This window comes from Giraffa tippelskirchi, chromosome 5 (assembly GCF_054371585.1).
Source record: "Giraffa tippelskirchi isolate mGirTip1 chromosome 5, T2T-mGirTip1v1.2.pri, whole genome shotgun sequence".
NCBI classification, from domain to species: domain Eukaryota; kingdom Metazoa; phylum Chordata; class Mammalia; order Artiodactyla; family Giraffidae; genus Giraffa; species Giraffa tippelskirchi.
Window position 1 is genome coordinate 36,374,933 of NC_137279.1, and position 12,705 is coordinate 36,387,637.

The 12,705-nt window shown below is 45.7% G+C and overlaps 1 protein-coding gene across 1 annotated transcript in view; it reads left to right on the forward strand.

Moving 5' to 3' along the window:
- The window catches only part of PEX14 (peroxisomal biogenesis factor 14), a 145,830-nt gene that overhangs the window by 106,564 nt on the left and 26,561 nt on the right, over window positions 1–12,705 (forward strand). Inside the window, exon 4 of the mRNA XM_081489416.1 lies at window positions 8,390–8,518. Coding sequence (XP_081345542.1) covers window positions 8,390–8,518 — 129 coding nt within the window. The remainder of the gene's footprint in view (window positions 1–8,389; window positions 8,519–12,705) is intronic.

Consider the following 12,705-nt stretch of genomic DNA (forward strand, 5'->3'; position numbering starts at 1 on the left):
AAATATTTTCTTTGTTCTTAAAAATTAACTTATTCTTTTGAGTCAGAAATATGTTCACATGGAACACAGTTCATAAGGATATAGAGTGAAAAGGCTGCCTTCAGTCTGTCCCCAGCTAAGTCTCCTCTCTACCTGGGACCAACATTACCTGTTTGTCATCTGTCTTTATTTTATGCTTATACACATGACTAAACAGATGTGTTTGTGTGTGTGCATACTTATATTCTTTTTTTTTTTAAACATGGAGGTTCTATGCACTCTTCATATAGTTTTCCCCGTGTTCCATTTATCCTTTTTGTTTTTCCTTGTCTTTGAGACGTTGGTTCTAAGAGTTTGCTTGTTTAAAATGCACTCACTGTGTCAGGGAGCAGGCAGGTCAGGCCGCACTTGCTCCATCCCTCCAGGGCGGTAAGAAGAGCTCTGTGCTGTGTTGGGCCTCTGGTTCTTCCCCAGGTCTCACCATGGCCGCCAGTCAGTGCCCCCTCTCCCTGCTCTATTCTCTCCACCTGTAAAACAGAAGGAAAGGAAAAGAAAAAGAACAGGCTAGATGATCTTCCAACTTTTCTTCCAGATCTGAATTACTTTGGTCGTCAAAAGTTTTCTTTTTCTTTTTCTTTAAACAAACTTCACCGCCTCTTTTGGAGAAGGCAGTGGCAACCCACTCCAGTACTCTTGACTGGAAAATCCCATGGACGGAGGAGCCTGGTAGGCTGCAGTCCATGGGGTCGCGAAGAGTCGGACCGACTGAGTGGCTTCACTTTCACTTTTCACTTTCATACATTGGAGAAGGAAATGGCAACCCACTCCAGTACTCTTGCCTGGAGAATCCCAGGGACGGCAGAGCCTGGTGGGCTGCTGTCTATGGGGTCGCACAGAGTCGGACACTACTGAAGCGACTTAGCAGCAGCAGCAGCAGCAGCAGCAGCACTGCCTCTTTTAAAAGGAGTAAGAGTCAAATATGGTTAAAGGTGTTTATTAACTTGGCTTTCCTATCTATGCACAAACATTACATCTGGCTTCCTTGGCCTTTGGCATTCAAGTATCAGTGATCCCTGATTGTCCTACTCCTGAGCCCTTAAGATGCAGTTCCTCCCCAGGACTCGTTCACTGCACAGTGGGAAGGGCTGGCTTCCCAGCCTGTTGCCAGGAACCTGCAGGGTTAGACACTGCTGTCCGGCACAGCCAGCAGCAATGTTTGTCGGGCTTTGGAATTGATGATCATATATGAGAAGCAACTCCTCTTTGTTTTTGTTTTTAATTTAGCAGAGAGGGATTAAGAGGAAAAAAAGGAAAAGCCTTTAGACGCTGGATCTAAAAATAGACATCACAGATGCTGACTGGAAACCCTCCCAGTCTTTCATACGAGAGATCTCAATTTGTGTTACACAGAGGGGCAGCTCACGTCTGTCTTGTTCACCAGTTATACTACTCCCCAGAGAAGCTCAATAAATTTTATAGGGAAGTTTCCTCCTTATGCGGAAGGAGCTTAAGCTCAGCGACTGGTGTGGCTGAAATAATTTAGGGCTCCAAGGGAGTCCGTCCACCTTGTAGAGTAATGTAACGGAAGTAAATGTGCAGAAACTTTTGATCTTGGTTGATTTGGCCATGTCATCAGTGGTGCTGGGCTCTGGCTCCTATGACCCCAACCTGTCTGATCTGGAATAAAACTGCTCCCCAGAACTTTCATTTAGTCCCACTGCTAAAATGGCCCTTCTGCCTGATTAACCGGCAGTGGCTGTGGAGCTTGCCTGCTGGGGTTCTGCCGTTTCTACCACTAGAACTTTGAAGCCTCTGAACTTGGCTGAGTTTTTACATTTCCCTTTTGCCTCTCTAAACTGCACGAAGATCCTCTCTCATGGACATTAAGAAAGCAGAGCTGCCTTCTCTGCTTAGACTGACAGTGGACCAAGCCTGGTGGTCCAGTCTCTGAGCTAGCTAGCTCCTCAGTCTCTGAGCTAGCAGCTCAGTACCTTGTGCACTGGCTTTTTACTCAGTGATTTATACTCGGAGACGTGGCTGGGTGATATCTAGTGTCCTTTTGTCTTTGTGTTTATTTTTCTTGCACATTTAATGTATTTAAAGGATATATTGTCTTTATGGTTCACTGGGATAAAGGAGGGGATTGGTGCAAGTTTTAATGAGAGGTCCCTGGCTCTCTGTGTTGAAATGAGAATTATATTCTTGGTTAGATATCTTTCTTTCTTTCCATAGGTGGCAGGAGGCAGTGTTTTGCTGCTTTGTGAAATGGCATTTCTGCCTAACGATTTTTAGAAGGATATTGAGGACAATTTCAGGGCATCCTCAGAAACTTTTCTTCCTGTTGTTTAAACTTTGCTTATTTAAGGAGAGGTGACAGTGTCATGTCCTGTTCTTGAATTTACATATCAATATCAAGATGGTGGAGACTGGCCCCACCATCAGATCAATTTTTATAAAAACTCTTTCCATTCAGAGTAATGCTGTTTGAAACTAGTTTTCTCAAAAACTGTTTTTTTTTTTTTCTTGCTGCTTGGGAAGAGTTAATCAGCAGAGGAGAAAGCATTTGGCTTATTTGCTTAATATTTTAACCAAGTGAATTAGACAGGTTGGGGGGCTGGGGGGAGGGGATAAGAAAGTGGGTGGGGGAGGCCCCATAAACAAGGTGATATATAATATTTTTTTTGTTCTCCTTTTAAATAAATACCGATCAGCTTTATGTTCAGAGACAATAGGAGCCGTTGGCTTAAATTTGCAGTTTACTGTATTTATGGCTGTAATATCAAGGTGCTGCCGTCGTAATTTCATGCCCCAATGAGAAGAGCAAGGTCGAAGCAAATGCTTCCATCGGCATCTGCTAACACACTAACTCATAAACAAGGCCCGGCTGGATCAGGTGGCACGGAATAATACAGGCTAATGAAATACAGCACAGCTTTCCATTACTGTTAGTTTTTACAGTGTCGTCATTACGTGTAATTTATGTTTAAAAAATTCAATTTTATACAAGGCACTGGGAAATAGGGGTCTACAGGTCATCCAACGACTTTTAGAGGCTCTGAGAGTCCTTATTGTACTCCACCATTCCAACAAAATGTTAATAAAATTTAAAAAAAAAATACTTTTTCCCCCTGTCTCCTCCCCTAACCTTTTCTGAGAGAGTTGATTTTTCTTTTAATTTGGGGAGTATTTTTAGCCAGCTGTCTTCTCTGCCTCATCTCCTCCCAGAGTGTGCCTGGGTAGATAACTAGTTGTGTTCCGAGAAAGGTGACCCTGCTCAGTTTCCCCGCATCCCAGATGAATCTCCCAAGTCCTGTAAATAGATGACTGAGATGAGGGAGGAAGACGGCCGAGTGGCCAGCCCATAACTGCTGCCTGTGGCCATTGGCCCCCTGGCCCTGTTCCCTGATCCCCGTCAGACTCCACATTTTTATTATAAAACTCGGGCTCGGCCGAATGGTGCTGTCGGGCGTTCATCACCTTGCTTATTTCCCAACTATTCCCTACCCCTGCTGTCCTGGTGGTTGTTTGACCTGAGGATACAGAGAACAGTGCTGTTTGCTGTCCTCTTGTCTCTCTGCTTCTCCTGCATGGAGCCAGGCAGTGCCCAGCAGATCCTTATTCTGACAAAGTCTGGTTTGGTTTTGTTTGCATTTTAATAGAAACCTTTAAACAATTTTGTTTATCTTCTAAGGGATAAAAATAAGTAGGTGTGGCAGCCCTGAGGCCATTGACTTCAGTTGCTGTGGCTTTATTAATCAGCAGGATGTAGTAGCATGCTTGTTCTGTCCTTTTAAAAGAATCCCACCCTGCAGAAAGTGTTGGAAGAGAAGTCCCTGCGCAGCGTCTACACGGGGGCTTCTCCAGGGAAAGGGAACCTTTCCGGGAGGTAGATTCCAGGGAACTGAACCCGAGAGGACTAGAAGTCCTCCCTCCCTCCTTCTCTTCATCTGAGAGAGGCTCCCTCTGAATTCAGCACAGTTTTGCAGATCAGGCAGCTGGGGTCTTAAAGGTGAAATGACAAGAGGCGGGCATCCCGCTCTGCCTGCTCACCTTGAACAAGTCCCTTTGTGTCCCTTTCTCCTCCTCTTAAGTAAAGCTAGCGAGGGGATGGGATAACTGAGCAGGACTTTCTTAGTTTTGCTCTCTGTCAATAACAGAGTTTAATTGTCATGTCAAAGACTGGGGGAGGAGCTGGTAGCTCCTCAAATCGCTAGTAGCAGAGGTGAAGACCCTGAGAGAGCATCAAAATGCAAAGTGCTAACAATATTAGGTCATGTCATTGACACCCCAGCTGAAAGGAAATGTTAGACTTCCTAAAATTTGTGAATTCTTCCAAAGACAGCAGCTAAAGGATAACTTGAGGTGGGGTGGCGGGGGAGGAGGTCTGCCTGCCACAGGACAACGACACCCTTTTCTCCTGTCTGCTCTGCTCAGCCCTTGCTCAGTCCCTCTGCAGTTAGATTACTCCTTGCAGATAGCAATCAACTGGAAGGAAGTGTGTGTGTCTAATTTGCATGAGATTATTTAAAACAAAAAAAAGGTCTGCATTAGTCAGGGTGATGGTAAACAACGCAAAGAGATGCCTTTTATAATATAGCCTGTGCCTCAGCTTTCAGAGCCAAATATAATTCACTTACAATTGGCAGTTTCCTTTATTATTCCTTTTAACCTTTTGGATTCTGCAAGGTCTCTATCTAATCTCTCCGCTGTTTGTCTCAGTGGAGGTGGATGGAAACTCGGATGTCTTCTCTGTGGCCCCTGGCAATGCCCCATCCATCCGTAAGGGCAGGGTCCTTTCAGCACCAGGAGCTGGTGACAGGGTAGGTAAGTGCTGTGTTCGGAGAGGAGTGACACTCCACCTCACCTCCAGCTCTGTGAGTCCCTGATGAATCACTTGAGTTCTGTAGAGTCAGTCTTCCCTAAGCTGGCAGACACTCCAGAGGAAAGGCACTAAGGGAAGCGTAGGCACCAGCCTGTGAGAAGCCTTGGATTTATTTGATTAGAATATGAGGAGATGAGGTCGCTCTATCCTTGTCACTTGGTGGTGTTCAAAAAATTGTCCAGGTGACATTTGCAAATAAGATCAGGAGTTAAGTTCCCGTGTCATTTTGGTATAGCTGCACCATTGGCTATTACCTGGCCCTGATGCTGGGAAAGATTGAGAGCAGGAGGAGAAGCAGGCGGCAGAGGATGAGATGGTTGAATGGCATGACCGACTCAATGGACATGAATTTGAGCGAACTCTGGGAGATAGTGGAGGACAGAGGAACCTGGCATGCTGCAGTCCCTGGGGTCTCAAAGAGTTGGGCACAGCTTAGTGACTGAACAACATAGATTGTGTGTCAGTGAGGGGAGTAGGGGAAGATAGGTTAGTCCTCATATTTTAACAAGATTGAAGGCTTCAGGCATCATTTTGGAGTCTGCCTTCTGATGTGCTAGAATAACTCTGTGCCGTCATGGGAAGTCACCAGGCTGGAGACGGAAAGCCTGGGGTTTCATCTGCCATCACCAGGCTTTTACTACTAGGATTTGAGGCATAGTTTTCACCCTCCTTAAGCCTCAGTTCGTTTGTTTTTGTTTTTTAAATCTGTCAAATAAGGTCGGTGGCTCAGATGATGGCCCAGCTCTGAAATTATGTTGTTCATTGAGATTGTCAAAATGCTTCTCTTTTTTTTAAAAAAAAAAAAAAGAAAAATAATTCATTTTCTGTAACTAAATCAAAATCCTGCTTCTCCGGAGAACTGGGGATATCAGAACTCCAGCCAATGTAAATATGACGCATCACATGATAAGGTCTCTGTGAAACAAGAGCTTGGAAGGAAGTGCTGATACCCTTTAAGCTGTGGCCGCTCTTGTGGGCTTGGCTGCAGTAACTCAGGGAACACGTTTTATTAGGAAAATAGGCTTCGTCAGAGCTCCGGGCCAGAGGGCAGGACCACGCGCAAGGGAGTTCTGTCCCTTTAACCGGCCCCAGCTCCCAGCGCCATAGCACAGCCTGTAACTTGCCGTATATTTCCCCAGTGCTAAACATTATAGTACTTGTTTATATTTGAAAGAGCCGAAAGGGAAATGAGAATGCAACCAAATGCTCCTTTTGGGAGAATTACCCTCATTTGCAGCCAGCGACTGACAGGGCTCGCGAACCACCAGGTTTATAAAGTCCTGTCGTGAGCCAGTGACCAGCCACTCGTGCTGATGCCGCAGGCGTCCTGTCTCCTCTCGTGGCTGATAATGGGGGTGAAACCGTTGATGATGGGGGTGAAACCGTGCCCTTCCTACTAGAACTCGGAATGGGGCTCCTCTCCTACCTGGAAGGACAGACGGGCAGTCAGCACCCGGGCTGGAGCCCGGGAGGCGCTCACTCAGGGAAGCGTGTTCTCTGTGTTTGCCCGGCTCGTCTGTCTGTCCTGCCCCTGTCCTTGGGAGGCCGCCGCACAGGAAAACAGGCTTTTGCAGCAAGCTGGGGCCTTAGCGAGGAGGAACGTCCCCTGCCCAGTCCCACGTACTCAAATTCAGCTCTTGTATTTGAAGGTGCCATGGCCTTCCCTGGTGGCTCAGACAGGAAAGAATCTATCCTTAATGCAGGAGACCCGGGTTTGATCCCTAGGTCTGGAAGAGCCCCTGGAGAAGGGAATGGCAACCCACTCCAGCATTCTTGTCTGGAAAATTCCTGGGCAGAGGAGCCCGCGGAGCCTGGCAGGCTACATACAGTCCATGGGGTTGCAGAGAGTCAGACATGACTGAGTGACTGAACAACAACAACAAGCGCCAGTGAATGGTTCCTTTGCCCCCTGCCAGCCTCTCCTCTGCCCCTGATGTCAGCCTATTGAGAGGACGCTCCACTTGCTTGGGGGACCCAGCAGCACTGAGACGCCATGGAGGGGTGGCCTTGCCCATACTGGCTGGCATGCCGGGGTGAAGAGGACAAGAGACACAGTGTTAAATGGGGAGGAACCTCAAGTGCTCAGTGCAGAGAGGAGAGATGGCCCAGGGCCATTTAGAGTTGTCCAGGTATTCTCCCTTGACCACTTGTAGTGGGGCGTGAGGAGTTTGAGAGGCAGCTGCAGCCAGCTCACTTGCCAGCATGGTGCAGGTCAGGCTGAGCTTGGGCAGCGCTTGAGCATTAATATGCTCCAGCTATTAGCCCCTTGGCGCAGAGCGCGGGGCCCCACACTTTGGAAGATGCTGATCCTTAGAACCTCCTTGTACTTCATCTACCCCCAGGGGCAGATAGACCATGCTGAGGACTTCTAATGGGGAGCTGCTGAGCAGATGTGGACGCACTCTCCGCTCGAGTTTAAAAGCTCTGTGTGGTGGCTGGGCTGGATGCCGGCATTCCCAGAACAGCCAGAGTGCTTTGCAGACTAGCAGTGGCCTCCCACCTGCTTCTCCCACTCTCAGCGCCTGGAGTACTTCTGTGTGCAGGATCGCTTCCCCGACTGCCCTGTGGAACGATCTCACACCTGTGTGCCACTCTTGACCGTCCTGAAGCTCTCGATCAATAGGTCGGGGCCCTTGTCTCTTCCCCAAGAGCCAGCATCCCCCTGTCTGCCTCCGACCTGTTGAAATATCCCAGCTGTGCGCCCACTGGACGTGTGGTCTTCATGGGTTTTTCAGTTGCCTTTTATTCTTCCATGGGCAAATCCTTTCCACGTGTCATAGCCACTGCAGATGGCGCCCTGCTATTTCCTCATGTCCCAGTGCACTGTGGTTTAGAGTGTTGGGAGGGTTTTTTTTTTTTTAAAGGAAAAAGAAAAACTAGCCAAAGGCTATATAGGCAGCCTGTGATAGGCTAGAGTAATAATCATCTGAAAGTTTGGGCCTGGCCTTGTTTTGATCTGTTTTCTTGTTTTATTTTCTTCTTTACATTCTATATCCCATTCATACTAATCACAGTCAGTCCTGATTTTTCTTTTTATTTCTGCATTTGTCATAAAATAAAGAAAATTATTCCCGTCTTCAGAAACGATCTAGACTAATTAGTCGTCTCACCCAATAATTAGTTTTTTGTTTCCCTGTCTGTTTTCATGCATTATTGTTAGTTTTTTCCCCTCTTTTTTTAACACCATTACAGATTAAAATGAGCCACATTTGCAGTTGATGGTATCTGTTTTCGGGGGAAGAATGGAGAATTGCAGTACGGAGCGACTTCAAAAGCAGCAATAAACTCAAGGATAAATTAAGGAAATTGAATGAGCCACATTTGGAAGCAGTGTTGAGGCTAATATTCTGTCGCTTAAGGTTAAATTGCAGCCGAGAGAGGTTCCGGAGAATCCGAAATCGGGGAAGCAACTTAGCAGGATGCTAAGCGTCCTGTGACTCCAAGGCCTTTTCTCAAATGAAGTTTTTGTTGCAGCCATGGACAGTGGCAAAAGGCACTCACCTGCAATTATGTCCTCTTCTCCCCCAGGGCTGACAGATGAGGAGATCGATTTGGCTTTCCAGCAGTCAGGCACGGCTGCCGATGAGCCTGCGTCCTTGGGCCCAGCCACACAGGTGGTTCCTGTCCAGCCCCCTCACCTCATTTCGCAGCCATACAGTAAGTCACCTGCTCAAGCTCCTGCTTTAACCTTGACTGGGATTCAAGACTCTGGCCAAAGGGTAGTACTTCATGTCTCTCAGGCTCAGCAAGCCAGGGGAGACTGGGCATAGGAGATGGCTCTTGGGTTTTTCCAAAAGAGTGTGACACACCCAGTCCTCTTCTAGACAAACTTTTAAGTATGTGAAAAAGGTTTAAGACACAAGAAACAAGAATAAATGAGTTTCTTGTTTTGTTTCAGGTATTTGGGTTTTGAGCAAGAATCTGTAAAAGTATTTATTGGTTCTGTTTTCATTTTCTTATATTAGTGCATTTTGCATGTTCAAGTGTTAGTTGCTCAATAGTGTCTGACTCTTTTTTGACCCCATGAGCTATAGCTCGCCAGGCTCCTCTGTCTATGGGATTTTCCAGGCAAGAATACTGGAATTGGTTGCCATTCCCTTCTCCAGGGAGTCTTCCCGACACAGGGATCGAACCCGGGTCTCCTGTATTGCAGGCAGATTCTTTACCATCTCAGCCACTAGGGAAGCCCATGTTACTGTTTTGCTAATAAGAACATAAACATCTGATTCATGGGTTCATTCTTGTTTGGTCACTGAAATAATTTGTTTCCTAGTTTTATCTTTTAAAGTTAATATTAGTAGGTTTAGGCTAGCCCTCCCCACCCCACCCCTCTTCTTCCTTCCTTCCTTCCTTGTCCTGGCTATACCACATGTATTTATGTAGTGGCAGTCTGTGAGAGAATTTCAGATTAAATGTGAAGGTCCTTTTTGATTGCAACTTTTAATTGTTACATGAGAACATGACCCATGAGAGGCTTTTGTTGTTGTTAAATGAAAACTGCTTTTAGGAATAAAGATTCTTTAAGCCAGTAATAAATGTACGCTTCCAAAATAGAGGCAGAACCCCATCTTTAAGTCACTTACGAAAAATCTAAAAAGGTTAAAATTGACTCCAAAGCAATGGAAAATTGCTCAGTTTTGTGTGAAGACCTTAGCCTTGGATTTGCTGTCTTTCAAAATGCCTCTTCTATAACTGTCTATCTCAGAAGTTTTAATTTTTTCAAAACATGCTTTTAAAGTGTTAGATATCCAATCCAACTGTGCATATTTTAAAATGCACAGTTTCAAATGCCAGACTCATTTTGACCCCCACCACATGGCCTGGAACCACCTTCTGGCCCCCGCTTTGCCGTCTTTCCCATAGACAGGGAGGTGCAGTCATCCGTATAGACAGTGCAGGGGCCAGGCAGTGGTTAGAATCTGCTTTGTGTGTTACAGGTCTCATTTAGACCTTGCCTTTCCTTTGCTCCCTGGATAAGCCTGGGCAGTGAGGCCAGGTACCATGAACTCCAGTTGATCTCATCCTTGGTCGCCTGGTCTCACAAACCACTCTGAGACCAGAGAACCAGTGCCCAGTGCCGAGCCTTGTCCTGGGGCTGCCAAGTCAGTGGGATTCACTTGTTAGCCTGGGACTCCATTCTTCCTGGCTAACGTTCTTGTCGATCCATTGTGTTGCCTTGGGTCACTACACACACGCTCCGTGTTTCTTTCAAATCAAAGGCTGAGTCTCTGCACTTTTTCTCCAATTGTGTCCCTGGGCCCAGGGTTTGGTGGGATTCGTTGAGGACGGGTAGTGGCAGCTGGGGTGCAGAATTCTCTTAAGATGCACATCTGTTCGGTTTCAGCTGTTCCCCTTGTGACTTAATACCAAGCCAGTCTCCTGGCTACTTGGCAACTTCTTGCTCAGAACAGATTATTCTGTGGGTCACAGCATTGGCTAAAACATGATACATTTGCCTACTTTTAGTGGGCACAAAGGGTTAAAATGCTTGCCTCTCTGAGAGGGGCAGAAGAATGGGGCTGGGGGGGCCATTCAGTCATTTCAATCACTCTCCTGCCCAGATCTGTCTGAGAAAAAGCATTGCTCCGTTTAGGTATTTGGGTAGGAGTATTTTTGAGAGTCTCCCAGCCCTAAAAATAAAATACATCTTCTTAGAGACAGACTCCTTCCTGCTTTGACACTAGTATAAAAACAATGGTAATGGTAATTTTAAATACCTTGAGTTTTTAGTTGTCAGTGTCGAGCTTTACTCTTCTTGTACCGTTACCCTGCTCCTCTCAGCTCGGGGGTGACTCTCCCTCTCCACTTCTGTACTTTTGCCAAGAGGTGTCAAAACTACTCCAAAAAAAAAAAAAAAGCTTGATTTTGATTAATATAGAGAAACAAGACTTTGCCTGACTGATAATAAAACTGATAAATGACATTTGAATTACTTGTAGCGGTAATTTATTACATAAAATATCTTTTATTTGACATGCGATTAGTTGCTGGAAGCATCACTCAATCTGACTAGTTTAAACATGCTCTAAAATGAACCCCAGTAAAAACCAGGGCTGTCTGCTGTTGGCGTTATGAAATATACTAATCCTGGAGTGAGGAAAAAAATCTGACTTTAAATATTTAAATGATTAATTGGGTTTATATATTTTTTTTACCTTTCTAACCCCCTTAATTACAAGCAAACTCAGGGGAGTTGCTGAACTAGGTGTGCAATCTGCATGCTTATCACCGAGGCATTGTCTGAGTCCTGGGAGGGATTTATGGCCTCCATTCATGTGTGTTCCTGCCGATTTTACATCTGGAGCTTGGGCAGCCTTTCCTTCCCATTTCTTGGCTTTTTAAGGACATTCCATCTCTGAGCCCAAGCCTAGAAAATGGGATTTTCTGGGCTCAGCCCCAAAATGCTCATGTCTGGGGAAGGGTGGCTTTTCCAAGACCACCCCTGGGAGCCCAGTGCTCACAGATCATCACCTCTTGCCCGCCCTCCTGCTTGGTGGCAGGTGTCCCACTCAGTTCCTCTTTTGATATCTGTGGTTGACCTTGAGGTGTTTGCAAATGCCAGTGTCATCAAAGAGAACATGGAGACCCACCAGACTGGGACCAGTGCAGGTCATCAGTGTTTATGAGGCACCTATGGTGAGACTCGTGAGCATATTTAAAAGGCGTTGGGAGACTGTTTGAGAGGGGGGTAGTTTGAATAGACAAGGAAAATGAAATAATAATATATGTTTCCTAGGAAAGTTGGGAAAGAATATGGAGTTGGTTCTGAGCACAAGTAGAAAGATTTACAGTAGATCACAGAGGAGAAGTGCTTCCCCAGTGGCTCAGCGGTAAAGAATCTGCCTGCAATGCAGAAGACACAGGTTCGCTCCCAGGTTGGGGAGATCCCCTGGAGAAGGAAATGGCAACCCACTCCAGTATTCTTGCCTGGGAAATCCCATGGACAGAGGTATCTGGGGTCGCAAAGAGTCGGACACGACTGAGGGACTAAACAACAACTGTAAGCTCAGTACAGTGTCATGAGAGATTCAGAACATGATCTTTAAGATTCTTACAGGCTCTCTGAGAGAGATAAGATAAACTCTTAAGAAAAAGATAATAATATAAGACATTGTGATTTAATGCCAAAATTAATTATACAGACAAGAAACTCCACAGGAATACAGAAAAGAGAAAAATTAATGTGGGCTCAAGAAGTCGAAGAAGGCTTTGTGAAAGTGGTGGGAGGTTGACACTGAGGGGAAGCTTGGTGTCACCTGGTGTGAGAATAAACCAGTGTTGTCAGGGCTTAAAAGAAAGTCGGGATGAGCTCAGGAGAAGTCAGATCAGGATGTGAGAGGAACTCTGACATTCTCTCTTCTCGATTTGGCTTCTTTTTGTTAACTTCAAAGCAGGAGTCAGTGTATGTGTCTATGTGCAGAGCTTAACAGAGTCCCAAAGGTTAAGTCCTGATAAACGCTTGATTGATTCATTCATTCTAAGCGGACTTTTCTTCTTTCCTCCCAAAGAGACAAGAATCAAGGTAGCTTTGAGATACAGGCACGATCAGTGTGAATTTTATACGATAATAATTTTTCTTAGGCTTAAATATCCTCCTCCCCCCCTACTGTCTTTGATAAAGAGTTTAGAATTTTTTAAAGACTGCCCTACAGCTTCAGTTGTCTCTTCTTAAAATAGGATGTAAATGTCTGAGGTTGGTGAAAGGCTTTGACATTTCATTAGAACTCCTGAGCAAGAAAGTGTGTTCTTTCTCAGTCTGTTTTCCCGCTGGCCTGTTTAGGAACAGAAACTTAGCCTTGATTGTCCTAGGTCCCTGAGCAAGCATTTACTGTTGAATGCCTGCT